This window comes from Arvicanthis niloticus, chromosome 17 (genome assembly GCF_011762505.2).
Source record: "Arvicanthis niloticus isolate mArvNil1 chromosome 17, mArvNil1.pat.X, whole genome shotgun sequence".
NCBI classification, from domain to species: domain Eukaryota; kingdom Metazoa; phylum Chordata; class Mammalia; order Rodentia; family Muridae; genus Arvicanthis; species Arvicanthis niloticus.
Window position 1 is genome coordinate 17,354,677 of NC_047674.1, and position 16,760 is coordinate 17,371,436.

The 16,760-nt window shown below is 44.1% G+C and overlaps 1 protein-coding gene and 1 non-coding gene across 4 annotated transcripts in view; both read right to left on the reverse strand.

Annotated features, from left to right (window-relative positions):
- Window positions 1-16,760, reverse strand: part of Atg16l1 (autophagy related 16 like 1) — a 38,195-nt gene that overhangs the window by 12,623 nt on the left and 8,812 nt on the right. The window contains exons 3-11 of one of the 3 annotated variants that reach the window (XM_034521226.2): window positions 16,196-16,301; window positions 15,456-15,529; window positions 14,499-14,750; window positions 10,206-10,271; window positions 7,330-7,416; window positions 6,712-6,768; window positions 6,452-6,499; window positions 5,725-5,827; window positions 961-1,066 (exon numbers count right to left, since the gene is read on the reverse strand). In XM_034521226.2, the coding sequence (XP_034377117.1) occupies window positions 961-1,066; window positions 5,725-5,827; window positions 6,452-6,499; window positions 6,712-6,768; window positions 7,330-7,416; window positions 10,206-10,271; window positions 14,499-14,750; window positions 15,456-15,529; window positions 16,196-16,301 (899 nt within the window). The remainder of the gene's footprint in view (window positions 1-960; window positions 1,067-5,724; window positions 5,828-6,451; window positions 6,500-6,711; window positions 6,769-7,329; window positions 7,417-10,205; window positions 10,272-14,498; window positions 14,751-15,455; window positions 15,530-16,195; window positions 16,302-16,760) is intronic. The other 2 variants (XM_034521227.2, XM_034521228.2) reach the window with 2 other exon arrangements.
- Window positions 4,381-4,650, reverse strand: LOC117722833 (small Cajal body-specific RNA 6). Its single transcript, XR_004608598.1, has one exon.

Sequence of the window (16,760 nt, forward strand, 5' to 3'; positions counted from 1 at the left end):
GTCCTAAAACAATGCAGACTCAGGCATGTCACATGCATGTTTCCAAGCTGTCCTTGGGACACTGCAGGACTTTACATTCCCTCCCAGTGTATTCTGCTACAACAGTGTTTGGGTTTCTATCACTATTGATGGAAATGGAAAAGTCTGGAAACAACCTCCAACTTTTCCTAATTCCTGTTTTGGAATTTCATTTCATTACGGCTTGAAAAATTGTTAGATTCTATGATCCTATCAGTCAAGACAGCTGACTGTCAGTACGTTCCTCCCTGTGTGCAGTCCCCTCACCAACAGTACTTCTCTTCCAGCCCCCGTTCTCCCTTCTCATCTCTCCAGAGGTGTGTTTACTGACCCCAAACCCAAAACTATGCTGCTATTTAGTTAATAGCTAGGCAAGTGCCCTACTGCTGAGCTACACCCACAACTGATAAATCTTTACAAAGAACATCTGCCAAGATTTACATCCTTATGGTTGAGCTTTATCTCTAACCACTTTAGTCATTCCATCTGTCCTAACATAAGTCTCTAAACAAAGCATGACATTCTCGCAGGCTTCAACAGACTAAGGGGTTTAACTGAGTCACCTTCCTACAAATCAAATAAAGAGCAGACAGGTACAATGCTTCACCAACAATCAATATATTCAGATCAAAAGGTTCAACAAACATCAAAAGCAGTAACCCACATCTTTCTCTCTGCTCTAGAGCCCAGAGAAGGCTTCAGTGTTAAGAGCACAGGATTTTGAACCCAGCCCTGGAGAAGACACAGCAGAACCATGAGTTCCAGGCTAGGCTGCACTTACCGTGAGACTCCATCCCAAAGAACAAAGAGCATAGATTTCAAGTCACGTGATATCAACTAGTCCCAACTCATCCATTAAACAAATAAAAATGAATTCAGAATAAAGCAAAAAGTCACTCAGGTGTCACCATAGCTTCCTTCTAAGGACAGTAAGGCTCTTACCTCCGAATGCTTCCCAAAGTTTAACCCTGCGGTCCATGCCTCCAGTGGCCAGTAACCGGGAGCCTGGACTGAACTGCACTGCATTGACCTCTCCGTCATGTGCATCCTGCAAGACAGTACCTTGTTTCAAGCTGAATTATTGTCACCCAGCAGCCTAAGAATACATACACTCCAAATGCTCAACCCTCTGCCCAACAATCTGAAATAGAGCTGGACCCAACTATGATCTCTGAATGGATTCTGCACCCAAAGTCTCCTAAGATTCTAGTTTCATTTTATTCTTCCACAATTGCAGTGGCATTAATTCATCCGTTTGAATACAGTACTATCTTACTGTGTAGCCCAGGCTAACCTAACTGCAGTGGTAATCCTCTCACCTTGGTCTCCTAAGCACTTGGGTTACAGGGATCTGCTACCATGTTTGGTTTGTATTTACTTAAGTGAAATGTATTCAAAATCAGGCAGGTGTAGTGACATACACTTTTCCCTCTAACCCAAGCCCTCAGAAAGTAGACAGACTGCCAAAAGTTTAAGGCAAGACAAGAAGCACAATAATACACCCCCACAAAAGAACACTTAAAATTAATGTATATTGCCTAAAGTTTGCCTTTGTGTCTGTGGGCCAGAAGAAGGTATGAAATACTTTGAAGGTGGAATGATAGACGGTTATGAGCTATCTGATGTGAGAGTTGGGAACCAAATTCAGGTCCTCTTAAAAGAGCAGCAAAACCTACTTAACTACTTACTGAGACATCTCTCTAGCCTTGGAATTGCCTCTTTTGTATCAAATATTTACTAGATTTACTCTTATGACAGATCATTAGTACCTATGTACCTGGTAACATCCAACACCCTAAGGAAAGCTTGTGTGTGTGTGTGTGTGTGTGTGTTTTGTAGGTTTCTCACTCTGCCTTAGTACCCTGAGACAAGACTTCTCACTGAACTTGAATCAGTCAGCAAGACCCTGTAATTTTCTGTTCTCCACCCCTCTGTGCTGGGGCTATAGACATAAAGTCAGTCTATCAGCTTTCTAGATGAATTCTAAAAATACTAACACAGGTCCTCATAGACTGCAGCAAGCAATCTTACCACTAAGCCACCCTTGCAGCCTCAGCTCAAGTTTTGCTTGGCCAGTCCTAATACTGTGAGTTTGTGTAACTCATTCTGGAAACATGGCACTAGAATGTATTAAAAGTGTGACATTGTGGGGCAGTGGGCTGTGAGAAGCAGCTAGGTACTTGGTGGAGCATAAGCCTGGAACCCCAGCCCCTTATTGGACAGCAGGAGTTTGGCTCTGCTCCCTGGCCCTGGTTCATTTCATTCACCTTCAGCCCTCCACAACCCCTCCTACAGAGAGGTCTATGGCCATCAGTCACTAGGAACAGGCCTCAGGCCCTAGAGAGATTTACATACTAATGAGATGCCTGAAGGCCAGAGGGTAGAGCCAATTAAGCATTCTTTCCCAGCCCCTCCCCCTCCCTATTTAACTCAGGTGTGCCCTGGGTTTCAGGGGGGTGGGGGTGGGGGTTGTTGGTTGCACATCCAGACTCAACTACCATCGTTATGAAAATAAAGCCTGTAAAACTCATGGACTTTCTCATGTCATTGGGGCCATACTGTGAGGAACCATGGAGAAGGCCTTTAATGAGCCGCTGAGCCGCAGTGCCTAACTTCTAGCCTGGAGGAACCCCCAGCGTTCCCAGCCACCCTACCCACAGCTGGTGCCCAACGTGGGGCACAACAACACAACTACAGAAACTGATACCATGGGTAAACGTGGAAAAGGTCTCAACTGTCGTACTGCTGTCAAGGAGGACCTCTCTGCATTCCAGCCATGGAGACAGCCCCCTTCAAGCAACCTAGCCAGGTCACTGAGTCTGCTAAGCGAGTATAGTAACCGAGTCTCTCCCGCAGTGTGCTGCCGAGGCCTCTTTCTCTCCCCTCCCCATTTCTCTCAGCTGTGGGCCTGCCAGTGGCTCGCCCAAATGCAAGGCCTTGAGACCAGTTGGTTCCTGGCTGCCTTTGGGCCCAGGGATCCCCAATCCAAGAGCTCTGCACCCCTGCAGAACCAGACTGAGTGAAAATTCCCCACGCTGGGCGGGGCCCCACTGCGCTCACCCGGTGCTGCGCAGAATAAACTCAGCCAAGATCCCGCAGGTTCCTGCCATGCTGAGCTGCAATCCCAGCTGACCACCTCGTGGCAGATGCACAGACCCACAACAGAGACTCATGCCCGTGCATTCCCTACAGATGGTAGAGGATGTGTATAAAGCCAGCTCCAGGAGCACCCCCCTCCCCCCAAACACCTGTAGAAAAAGCCTCTCCATGAGACAGGGCTCCCACAAGTCCAGCAGAAACAACACCACCTCCTGGTACCTGCCTGGGATGCCAAGCTACCTTCTTCTAGCCACCTTGTCTGACTGAAGACCCCAGAGATGCAAGCTGAGACCCAGACACACACACTGAGATCCAGAGACACACACTGAAACCCAGAGACACACAACATCTACAGAAGACAGATCCAGACCTTCCAGCTACAGATAAACTTTCTTGTCAAAGTCAAATAGCTAAAAGTTACACGTTAGTAAGGAAAATATAATGTCAATCTAGATTAATCATATGTTATTATGCTCAAACCGTACCACCTGTATTTAATTGTTTCAATGATCTCTTGCCTTCCTAACCTCTACCCCCAGCTCCCCTTATCCTGTGGCTTAATTGTGGCACACCCTATGGCCTTCTTAGTGTTTTCTTTTGACTTCCTCCTACAAAATTTTCATTAAGGATGACAGTGACACCCCCTTCTTTTTAAAAAAAGAAAACAGGGGGAGTGTTTAACTTCCTGAAGCTTCATTTTGTTTACTTACCAGAAAAAAAAATTATGACCCACATTGTGCTTGAAAAAAAAAAAAAAAAAAATCAATAAAAGTGCTATTTTAGAAGAATTGTAAGTTCTTCATACAGAAATTCCTTTTTGGGTCAGGCTGATCCTTAACTCTTATTCTCTTGACTCTGCTGCCTGACTACTGGGATTAAACACATGTGCCACGGTGCCCAGTCCTTTTACAGGGGAAGTTCTAAGATTAGTATGGATGAACAGCCACATTCACAAAGAGACCAGGTAAGAGCATTCCATGAGAAGGGGAAGAAAGAGATGGCAACACTATACTACTTCAACACAACAGTGGATACAGAAATCTTACAAAGCTGATGTCAACACAACAGTGGATATAGAATCTTACAATGCTGATGTCTAGGTCTTCTCCAAGTCTAGCAAAGCCCAGGGAGGCAGCCTCTCCCTGACTGAGACACACTAACACTTTGGTGATGTGTGATTGTCTACTTTCCTGCTCATGTCCAACTGCTGGGAATCTGGTAGGGGACCTGACTTTTTCCTTTGTAAGAAGGTTCTATTCCTGAGGTCTCAGATTGAAAACTTGAGATCATGCACAGTCACACCCATCCGCCACTCGTCAAGACTCCTGCATCATGGGTTCTGTGGGATAGCAGTCAGCTGTGAACCGCTCACTCTCGGCACACACACTGACAGAATCCTAAACTATCAGCTGCCTCACTATCCCATGCACATAACTTCAATGTGCTAGGAAAAAATGGGCTGCTGGGAGTAGAGGGCAAGGAAGGGGCTGTGACGTTCAGTGCAATCAGACCTTTTACCAATCATCACTGACCTCTGTAAGGTATGGCTCTGCAGTTGCCCTATCTGGCTCCTCCTCCAAAGCAGGACTCATTCAACACCCGAGCCACAGTCAGCTCACTCCAACAACTGACTACCAAGGAAGCTCTTCCAATGCCCTGAATCGAAAGTTCCACCACCCAGGACCCACTGCACTGAAAGCAGGCCCGAGCCTCACATCCTCCTTAATACTCTAAACCTGTCTTAACCAACCCCAGTCACTTTAAGTCACAATGCCTCTCTGCTTCCCCACTATTTTCAAGGCTTTGATCAAGGTAGACCATTTTCTCAGGCTAGACCAATTTCTGTTCTAAAACCCAACTGGGACTAAGGTTAACTGTTACTGCCAGAACCCAACTTAGATTCACATGTACTACATATAATGTTTTCTGTCCAATGCTGTGTCCTGGTTCCAATCACAGGCTCTTAGTGGTTCGACACAGTTTGACTTATGAAACCAACATCTGCTCTGGTGGACATCATTATTTTTAAATTGTATGTGTGTATGTAATGTATGCATGAATGTGTGTGCTCCGTGTGTATGCCTGGTGCTCATGGGGCCAGAAGAACATGTTGGATGCCCTGGAATTGAACTTACAGACAGTAGTAAGCTGCCATGTAGTGCTGAAAATCAAACTTGGGTCTTCTGGAAGAGCAGCTAGTTCTCTTAACCATTGAGTCTTCTCTATAGCTCCCCACTTTTAACCTGAACTATTTCTCTAGTGTCTATGAAAGACATAAGTCCCCATCAGGAATTTCACTTTTAACTGCAGCTAACTGGTAAAAGCAACTGTACAAATTACACTGTTTCTTCTCCATCCCTAGTTTTCTCTTGCCCTGCTGCTCACATTCCCAATTCTCTTAGCCAGTTGCCTACTACAGAGGATGTCCCTAACAAATTCTGTGTGCTGAAACTAAGCACAATGTACCTTAATTCCTTACAGGTCACAGAGCCACCAGGTCTAAATAAGTCAGCAATGGAAAGCCTAGATGTAGCTCTCAAAGGACCAGGTTAGTTCCAGATCCTGCTACCATCCCAGGGGAGAGGACTGGGTCCAAAGCATACTTACAAAGACATATGAGGCAGTAGTTGGGACTCTCACATCTTTACCAGAAGCAGGATGAGTGTCCACAATATCCTGGGGAACTGGGATGGAAGAGACAGAGCGTCTCCTGAGGAATAACACAAAGACAGATATTACACAAAACTGCACAGATCAAGTATCCACCAGACTGCCAGAAAGGCCTTAACGATGACCTTGTTTAAGCAGTGTGCCTGTACTAACAGCTGTTGTCTTTCTAAACCCTCCAAAATTCAGGATTCATATCATCTCCCTCAAATGATAAGAGTTAGCACATACCTTACTTCTTGCTTGCTAATTCATGGGCTCCAAAACCCAGCACTGAAGCAGTCTCGAACGAAAGCTGCTTGCCCTGTCAGTCAACTGTGGGAAAACCTTCTCGCCCTAACACACTAGCTAGCTTAGAGGCGAACTCTGGCACTGTGAAACACTGTTTTACACTGATCTCCATGCCTATTTACAACCACCCTCAGATTTACACTGTGGTCAAGGCAAAGTCAAACGCATGCTAAGAGGAAGAGTATCAAGAGCAGGAGCACTGCACAGAGCTCAACCTGACTGCCCGGCTCAAAGGCTCCAGCATTCATTCCTAGGAGCATGCAAAGCGTCCTGGTTAGCATGTGGACATCGATGACTGCGGGCAGCATAGCGTGATCAGCACGATTATCAATAACCCACACTCACATGCTGGGCTGAGAGAGGGTAATATTTTCACCTGGCAGCATCAGAAGAATGATGTCCCAAAAGGGGAGATTCGGACAGACTAAAGGGAAAGGCCATAGATCAGCTCGCAGCAAGATAAAAAGAAAGGAAGTCGCAGAGAAGAGGAAGAAGCTAAATGACAAGCTGAATTAAGGCATCCATGTTCTTGGCACCACTGAAATTCTGGTGTACATCAAAAATAATACAACACATACATATGCTTAGGTATATTTACACATTTTTAAAAGGAAAGGTGAAGGTCTTCTAACCTACCCAAAGATATTAGTGATAGAATCCAGAAGGCCTCCAGCAGGCTGCGAGAGTCGCTTACTAAAGAGGAGGGGAGGATAGGTTTAAACCTTAGAAACATTTTGCCCCCAAATCAATACAGCCCCTAAAAATAAGTATCTGGAAATACGCTTTCCCAAATCCCAGCCAAGACAAACTCAACACAGCATTTGAACCACCAGGAAATAGTAAGGAGGGAGAAGGAAAACCCAGCCTTAAAGAAACAAAGGCTCCCCAGGACTAACTTGATCTCTGCAAATGACAAAGAATCTAACTCATCTAAGAACTTCTGGGTAAATCCAATGCATTCTTGCAGCTCTACTTTAAACAAACCATACAATATCCATCCTTGTGTCCTAAGATCTGGTCACCATGTATAATAAAGTTTAATGATTCACCCATCTCTTAGAAGGCTATTGTACCTGTTTGTGTTAGAAATGCCAAGCCACCCGTACTGTGCCTCCCTCCCCCTCTCCTCTCTGCAGGGTGGAAGGGGCTTGGGGACTCTTGGGTATATATGATTGGGTTCTCATGTCAAGTCCACAAATGAACAGTCACAATGATGCTGGTGCTTGCCTTTCCCCACCCTGCCAGTCCACTCACGTAGCTGCTCTGCTGATGGCTCGTACTGGAGAAGTCTCTTCTGTGTGATCTGAGGTCTCATCCACAATGACTTCAATGTCATCATCCCTGGAAAGAAATGAAAGAAAATCTGCCATTGTCCTAAACAGGAGGTCTGCAAAGGCTAGTACCACATTTAGTGATGGAATCTCTCTGGAGACTTCATTGCAAAATGATGGTAAAGAAGAAAAGGTAACTCCACCCGGGCGGTGGTGGCGCACGCCTTTAATCCCAGCACTTGGGAGGCAGAGGCAGGCGGATTTCTGAGTTCGAGGCCAGCCTGGTCTACAGAGTGAGTTCCAGGACAGCCAGGACTACACAGAGAAACCCTGTCTCGAAAAACCAAAAAAAAAAAAAAAAAAAGAAGAAGAAGAAGAAAAGGTAACTCCATTATGTGAGAAACATAAACCATTGTACCTACTCAAAACTGACAGTGCTAACAGAATAACTTTCCAAAAGCAAAACCTAAACGTGTGTGCTTCTGATGGCTGGAGGCTCTGCACACTTCCTGTGACATCCTGGTCTCAACATGCTCCTTCTTGGTGTTTATCCCAGCGGATGCCAGGTATCTCTGGAATTCCTCTTTCTATGCATTCTTGTAGGCCAATTCTTTCCTGATTGTGGGGAAGGCAAGTAATTATTTTGATATTAATGATCTGTTGTGTTGCAATCTTTATGGAAAAAACAGCTTAAAAGATTAAGCATTCACCACCTACTGTTTGTAGTCTTAAGAATTTGAAAGCTAAAAAAAAAAAAAAACGAATTTGAAAGCTAGATTTGTTTTTCCTTTTAATGATTATCTGGATTATGAGCATATATACTTAAGAACCTGTTACACCAAGGCTAAATAAATTTATTTTCCCTTATTTACTCTAGGATTACATATACCTGCCTCAGACTCTTGGCTGGGGTATAAAAGAGAATATGGGGAAGAAGGCTGTGCCTGGTTTCCTACTTGAGTGGCTTTCCTAGATCTAGATTTGAGAGAGTCACAGGAGAAAGATGGCAAGAGGAGCTGAGTGATGTTCTGATGGGGTCTCAGGATTCTAAAGGCCCACACCCCAGAAAATACCAGGTCCTGTGAAGTCATCACCTTCAGCCCAAAACGTACATGTCTGTGACCCACACTGTACTATTCCGGAGGAGTACACAGATTAGAAAAACCTCTCTAGCAAGCCCTTCCAGATTTGCATGTCAGCACAAGCTTTCCACGTGGGAGCCTGGGCAGGACGCTGGATCCTTTTCATCTAGTCACCTGGTTACACTGGCAAACAAGAGGCAGAGACATGACACTGACTCACTCTCTCTCTCTCTCTCTCTCTCTCTCTCTCTCTCTCTCTCTCTCTCTCTCTTTTGGTTTTGTTTTTTTGTTTTTCTTTTGAAAGTAACCAAATCTTATTTTTAGGCAATCTATTTATTTACTTTGTGGGTTTGAAAAAATACACCGAGGCCAGTTTTCTCCATTGATGTCAGGAGACAAACACATTCATGTTCTCTCCTTCTAGAGCAAAGGTTTAGCAGAAGAACTCTCGTTTCTTCTAGGGGGGTTTGGAGTGTGTGTCTGTGTGTGTGTCTCTGTGTGTGTGTGTCTCTAGCGTTTATACCACTCCTCTCTACTTAAAAGAAAAAAATTCTATTTTTTAAGTCTATGTTTAGACTGTATGTATGTATGCATGTATGTGTGTATGTATGTTTGTACGCATGCATGTATGTATGCATGTATGCATGGATAGATGGATGTTTAGACTGTATGTATGGTGTGTATGATGCTGGTATCTGAGGAGGTCAGAAAAGGGCACTGAATCCTGTAGCTGAAGACACAGAGATGGCTGTGAGCCATCATGTGGGTCCTGGGACCTGAGCCCAGGTGCACAGCAAGAGCAACAAGTGCTTTAAACTGCTGAGCACCTCGCAGGAGCCAATACACACTTAAGTAACAGTGGGTCGAAGGTAGTGGGTCTGAAGCTGACATTCCAGCAGAAAACCCACCATGAATCAGAGCAGAGAGGACAGTTACTGAAACACCCACCACTGAATGTAGACCTTCCAGTACCAGCCTCTCCAGCTCCATTAGCAGGTGGACTAGGGAGAGCCAATTCAATTTCATTTCTTTTTGCAGAGGTTACTGACCTCACTTATATTTAAAAAACTGGAAAACTTCCACCAAGATGACAGATCAAAAGAGTAAGAGACTGAAACCATAGCACAAATGACATGACCACAGATCTGATGAGGGAAAAGCCAACAATCCAAGTGTCTACAGAAACAGTAGGGGCTCTGTGTGCAGCAAGTCAGTCATCAACAGCTGACTGTCAATGAGAAAAGCTTGTTTGTTTGTTTGTATTTTGAGACAGGGTTTCTCTGTGTAGCCCTGGCTGTCCTGGAACTCACTCTGTAGACCAGGCTGGCCTCGAACTCAGAAATCTGCCTGTCTCTGCCTCCCAAGTGCTGGGATTAAAGGCGTGCGCCACCACTGCCCAGCGAGAAAAACTTCTTGGAAAGTAATTTGGTGATATATCCAAAAGTCCTAAGTCAACACATGTTACTTTAAAATTTTCATCCCAAGTAACTGATTTGAAATACGGTCAAAGACCATTTTCAGTACATTATTTCAAAGTGCAACAAGAAACTATCAGAGTAAAATGAACTGACGTGGTCATGTGCATGCTGCCTTCTCAGTGGTGGTAGTAGGTTTTTATTTTCTGCCTTTAATATTTTAATTCTGGGTTACGGCTGTAGTTTTAATCCCTAATACCTCCCCATAGTAAAATATAACTTTTTTTTTTTTTTTTTAGCTTTTAAAAAATAAAACCATAAAAAATCATTAAGAGCATAGTTTTTAATTTCTCTATACTTACGGTTCAACAGGTAGAGGCTCCTTTGCTGCTTCTGCAAGCTCCTTCTGAAGCCGTGCTTGACGCCTCCTGTTTGCAAAAGTAAAATGAACATGCAAAATGTAACATTTTGCCTGCTTACGAAAGCACCATGTTTCACTGTCAACAACCTTTTAGTTCTGAAGGCACATGTGAATATTCAGTTCAGGACTGGAGAGACAGATGGCCCAGTGGGTAAGAGTGCTCAGTGCCACAAGCATGAGGATCCGAGTTCAGAGTGCAGCACCTATATAAAAGGCCCAGCATAAAGCACATGCCTATAACCCCTGTGGGAGTGCAGAGAGGAGGATCTCCGGGGCTTGTGTTCAGTGCCAGCCTAACTTCAGGATGAGTGAGCAAGTCACATCACAGTACACCTCCATGTACTCATGCCCTCTCCACACTAAGGAATGTTTAAGCCTTTCCAAATAACAGCTAGTATGGCCAAAGATGCCCAAACACCCACCCTAAGTACTGATGAGATTCCCCAGTATAAAAAGGCTCCAGGACCAGTTAAAATGTAAGTGCCACCAAGCCTAATGACCAAAGTTAGATCCCTTGTGGAAGTCACCTGCGAACTGTGGCAAGTGCTCTCTCACACACAAAAGAAAACTGGCTTATAGAGGCCCATGGCTACCTAGACAAAAAGGTGCTTCAAGTTGATCCCAGGGCTAGTTATGGCTATGACTTAGCTTCTTGTAGTGAACTATCTTATTAACCCAGCCACAAAACGAAAGAAGAAACCCAGTGACTATCACAGTCTGCAGACATTCAAGTCTTATATTACATTATCACTAGGTGACTTATTTAGGCTACCTAAGAAAATGCAAACATCATCTAAACAGAAAAAGTCCAAAGATGTGGGGCCCTCTAACACCAAGAAACAACTGCATCACTGTTCTTAAGTAAGGTACTCTGAAATCCTTGGACAGCTGAAGTATACAGAACTGTAACTAAGACCAGGCAGTGCCACTGCCACCCTTCTCAGAATCATGTCTCTCGACTTTTTAGCCAAGGTGGTCTATTCCCTTCCTTGGCAATTTTACATCTCTGTGAAGGACCTCATCCCCATACTAAAATTCTAATACTGACTTTGTTTTTACATTTTGTGTGTGCACAAGGGGGCTCATGTGTAGAGGACAGAGGAGAACTTACAGGAGTTGGTTTTCTTCCCACGATGTGGGTCCCAGGGATCAAGCCCAGGTTGTAATTCTTGGCAGCAGTATCTTTGAGTGGTAAGCTGTCTTGCTAGCCCCCCCCTCCCCCCCAGCTTTGCTTTTGAGCTACAATAAAGAACTGTTTGAAACATTTCAAAGCCCTACTGAAAATTCTCTAATGTAGAAAAGTCCTCTAAATGGCTTATTAGAATCTTGGAAAGGAACGAGGCTGTTGTCTGAAGGGGTATCTTACATTTTTAACCACTGTAAAGAATGAAAATTAACTTTTATAAGATAACAATTTATTAAAACATTCTTATAGCTGAGAGGTACCTGGATTAAGGGTGTAACACTATCTACAAGGAAGCTGCTGGCAGACTATCTGAGGCCTTCTACTTTCCCTAGCCTAGATTCTATTCTGTATGGTAAGAATGAAAGCAGGAAGGGGAGAGGCACAAGGCGCCTCAGTGGTTCTCTGATAGTCTGGATGTCCTCTGAATGTGTCTTTTACAGCAACTATTGTGCTGATCTACCATGGAGGCAGAACAGGAACAAACATCTCCAGTCAGTGTGACTGCAACAACTCAACCCTAGCCAACAAACACTACTAGAAGCAAGAAAGAGAGTACCAAGACAAGGCTGGGCCAGCAGAAAGGACACAGCAAGAGAGCACTTCTAATCAGCTCACTTTTCAGTGTGTATACCTGTAGTCACATGATGCCACTTCCAGATCCTTTGGGGTCCTCATGGCCCTAACTCTGTCTAAGAAAGCTAAGGCATAAGCGAAACAACTTAATGGAAGTCCAAATTCAGCAACAGTAATGATGCAAAGGATAGCTCAGCAACAGTAATGATGCAAAGGATAGCTCAGCAACAGTAATGATGCAAAGGATAGCTCAGCAACAGTAATGATGCAAAGGATAGCTCAGCAACAGTAATGATGCAAAGGATAGCTCAGCAACAGTAATGATGCAAAGGATAGCTCAGCAACAGTAATGATGCAAAGGATAGCTCAGCAACAGTAATGATGCAAAGGATAGCTCAGCAACAGTAATGATGCAAAGGATAGCTCAGCAACAGTAATGATGCAAAGGATAGCTCATTTTTCCGTAACAGAAGTTTCAGGGGCTGAAAGTGTGGCAGTTGCCCATCATGTGTAAAGGCCTATAGCTTCAGCCCTTAGTTATACAAGAAAACTTCAGAAAAGTAGAAGAGACAAAAGCAAGGAACAAGCAAACAAAAAATAGCATCTCATCAACCTCAAATAAAAGTAGAATACTTTATATTTCATATTTCTAGTTTTGTAATCTCAAGACAATTAGAGCTATGAATTACTCTTCAAATACATAATGCTGAGGCTAGGTAAGGTGGTCTACACCTTTAATCTCAGCACATGGAAATCAGAGCGTAGCCTGGCCTATAAAGCTACTTTCAGGACACCAAGAACTACATAGATCAGCTCTTAAAAAATAAAATATCAGGGCTGGAGAGATGGCTCTGCAGTTAAGCGTATTTCTGGTATGCAGGCATACATGCAGGCAGAGTACACACAAATAAAATACGCAAGCAACTAAATATTTTTAAAAACTGAACTAACCAACAAAAGCCCCGTAAAATGCAAAATCATGATGTCTTCATAAAATTCCACCGTAAGTGTGCTTAAGTCACAACTTAAACGTGAGGACCTAATTTTCTTCACTGTGAGTCGTGTGGCACCCTGACTAACCATTTGTGAATGAGGTTTCCTATTTTCCTTGGGATGAAGTCCAACTGGTGGGTAGTCTAAAGCAGCCCCATACTTGCCTTCTCACTTTTCTGTCAACTTTGCAGGCCACAGCCACTGCTGTTTGTCACACCTGCCACTTGCGACTGCACTAGAAGACTTTAAAAGAGCATTTCGAGCCTAGTGGATAAAACTGATTGCTGTGTAAGTTTGATTTCCTGACACCCACATAAAGGGGAGAACTGATTTCAGCGTTCTCCAGCTTCTACATGTGTACTGTGGTACGTGCTTTCCCTTCCGTACTCTGTGTGTGTGCATACATGTACCTAAGCACTCACACACACTGATGAAATAAAAGCGCACTTCTTAATGTGCTGTTCTCTGATGTTAAGAAATCTAACAATTTTACTGTCACTTTTCATTTGATTTTCTGCCTGGAAAGTTCTAGGAACCCTTCATAAAATATTCAGCACTAGTTTGCTTTCTAACTTGACCTCTAAGATGTAATCTTTCCACTAATGTGAGTATGTAACATGGCAGGGCAGGCACTCACCATTAGTCCTCAGAACTTATACCTAACATCACTGTAGATGAATTAAAATTCTTTCCAGACTGTGCTATAGAGATGTTGTTCAGATAGATGTACTTAAGTGTGGTCTTGCTGTTCGAACAGAAGTATGTATAAGTAACAGTGAACCTTGATCACGATACAGTCAGCACCTGTGTGTGCACACATGTGAGCTCTAAACTCCTACATGTCCTGTCACACAGATACAAATTCCTAACATGTAGGGTGGGAGGCTTCCCCATTAAAACAAATGTTGGATACTGGTCAGACAGGTGTTCTTTTCAAAAGCTTTGTTGTTGTTCTGGATTTATGAGGTTTTCAATCAGGATTTAGTGGAATAGTATTAACTGAATGGTTTTAAAATTCCCTTTTCAATGTATTGCATTTAATTGACACCCCAGTGGCCCATCTTTTAAATCCTAGCATAAATCCTACCCAGACTTTGCCATATTAAAAAACATTAACAATGAATTTAGGAATCTCCCTTTTAAATTTCCTGAGATTAAGATATAGTCTTCTTACGAGCAGAATAGAATTTTTTGTCTAGGTCTGAATAGCTTCCTGAAACTGTGAGGTTGTAGGGGACATGCACCAAATACATGCCACTAGAGTAGTGTGGTCCTAACAGTGTCTCTCTGGTCAGCTGCAGGTGTTCTTGCCAATGCCAGTTTCTCTGATTCCCACATTCCTACTTTGGCTAGTGTTTTCTGGCTCATGACTCTTCTACCAGCACTACCACCCTGACAGCCATTGGGCATGTTTCACTTTCCAAAGAACCAGGTTCTGCTCCACTAACCCCAGAGCCCACTAACTGTAGCTAGATGTCCCACCTGGAGTCCTTCTCATTCTCTGCATTGAGGCGATTAGCTTCTTGGGCCTTCTCAGCCATCCATCTGGTGACCAGTTCCTGGTTCTCCTCAGTAGTTTTCCTTAGTTTCTCTTCTAGGGCAGTAAAAGTAATCTGCAAGGCATCATACTCATCCTTCAGGGTCTGGTTGGCTACCTCAAGGTCCTGTAGTTTGTTGCGCAGGTCCAGACAGTCTGTCTCCAGGTCAGAGATGGTCTGTAAACACTCTGCAATCCTGAAAGTACAATTTGAGAGGAGCTTTCCCTCATTAGAATCCTGCTACCACAGCCGGAGTACCTGGCCAAGCAACACCTATGTGAGCTTGAACAAGCAGTAGTGTGAACAATGGTCACCATACCTGGCCCATCTAGCTCCCTGGCATGCAGAACAGTTCAATAGCGAACACCCAGGATGAAGTGCCTACTGACCACAAATGGCTAGTAACAGTAGTTACTGGGAAAACAGAACCTGGGGGAAGGGGAAGCTCTAGGCATTTCCCAAGTGGCAAAAGGCCTTGCAAGGATCTCTCCATAGTTCTAAGGCACTAAATCTGAGTCTGTTTCTTTTGTCTGCCAAAGTTCTTGCTAGTTAACAAACGTATCTTCCACCACCCAATAGGTATGTGCTGCACCACTGTGGCCCTGCCTCTAGTGGAAGATACTGGTGACTGCACACAGTGGTCATGGAGAACTGAGAATGCCTCTGCAACAGTCACTTGCAAGAGCCATCATCACTTCCTCAGGTAGGTGTACAGCACCTAGAAGCCTAAGGGCGTCACCCTTGCTCGTCTTAGAAACAGCGCCAGATTGCAAGCACTGGAATACAGTTCTTGCTGAGAGCAGGATGACTTCCACCTGCCACCAGTCCCACTCTGACTAGCATAGCATAGTAGATGTGTGACCCAACAGCCAGACCCTAAAGAGACATGGTCTCTACTTACTTTGCTTCATTCATCTGTATCTCCTTGTCCTTCTGCTGCATTTGGTTATTCAGGTCAATCACCAACTGAGCTAACTGGGAGAGAAGTAATACTCTTGTCAAGAAGAGACTTGAATCTCAACCACATAATGGGTTGCTAGGTCCTTAATTTTTAAGAAAGAAGAAGTGCTGGTGGGTTGGGTAAAATTAAAAAGAAAAAAGGAACGGTTGCAAAGCAGGCAGAAGAGCCTTTGAAACTACATCTGCTGCCTCTTACAAAGAATCTTGGTTGGCTTTGCAGTCTGTACAGAGGAAGTGGTCTAAGTGTCTACCTGTGGCTGACTCAACTGAACACAGTAAAGGCATTTTCTCATCTAGAGCTGTCTAATCTAAGACCAGAACCTAGAGTACAATCCTCATGATTGATATCTGAGGGTTCACACTTACAAGTCAATGTATCAGAAAGACTTTTAGGGGAATCACAGAGTAAATTTTTCTCTTTAAGACTTCCCTACCATTTTTCTTATGTTAAGAGCAGTAGTCTGGTTTAGGCTTACCACCTGCTAACAGGCCTTATGTTGCTTTACGGTTTCCTCTGTTGTGTCCTGTCCTGGGCTCCCTGCTGACCCATCTCCCACCCTACCCCCTGTCTTATAGAGAGTCTGTAATGCCAAATTAGACCAGATTATTGCATGGTTTCAGGTCAGTGACTGTTTTCCTGCCTCTTCTCAGAGGGCTCTACAAAGAAAAGAGGGGTTTTACCTCGCCACGCTTCTTATGCAGTTCAGTCAGCTCTTCTTGGTGTTTCATCTTCAGCTGGGCCATTTCTTGTAGCTGACTATCATTCCATGCACCGTCATGTCCAGGACTAAATCATCATCAGCCACACAAAAACAACATGCCAAAAGCAGAGTGAAATAAAACGTCAGACTCCAGACTTTTCTGACTAGGCAATAAATCTCTAACTCCAGAATTTAATCCTGTACAATCTACCAAACCATTCTAGTATCTAAAACAGTGGCAACCGTGGGTAGAAAGCAGGAGAGTGGTGATGGTAAACCAACCAACCACAGCTGCCAGTGGGGGGGTCCTGAATAAAGTGTAGGTGAACAGCCAGCACACCCACTCATTAAAAGTACTGCATCCCAGCTCTGTGCCAGGTACTGTAGGTTCTGTCGAGAAAGAAAGAAGGGAGCACAGAGCTCTGTTCTCAGGCATCGGACAATAAAAAGCAGATGGGCAAAATCAAGTAGTGTGCAAAGCTACGTGTTACAAAGAAAGCAAAAGCAGAAAACGAAGGGAACAGAGCAGGAAAGTCTGGGTTTCA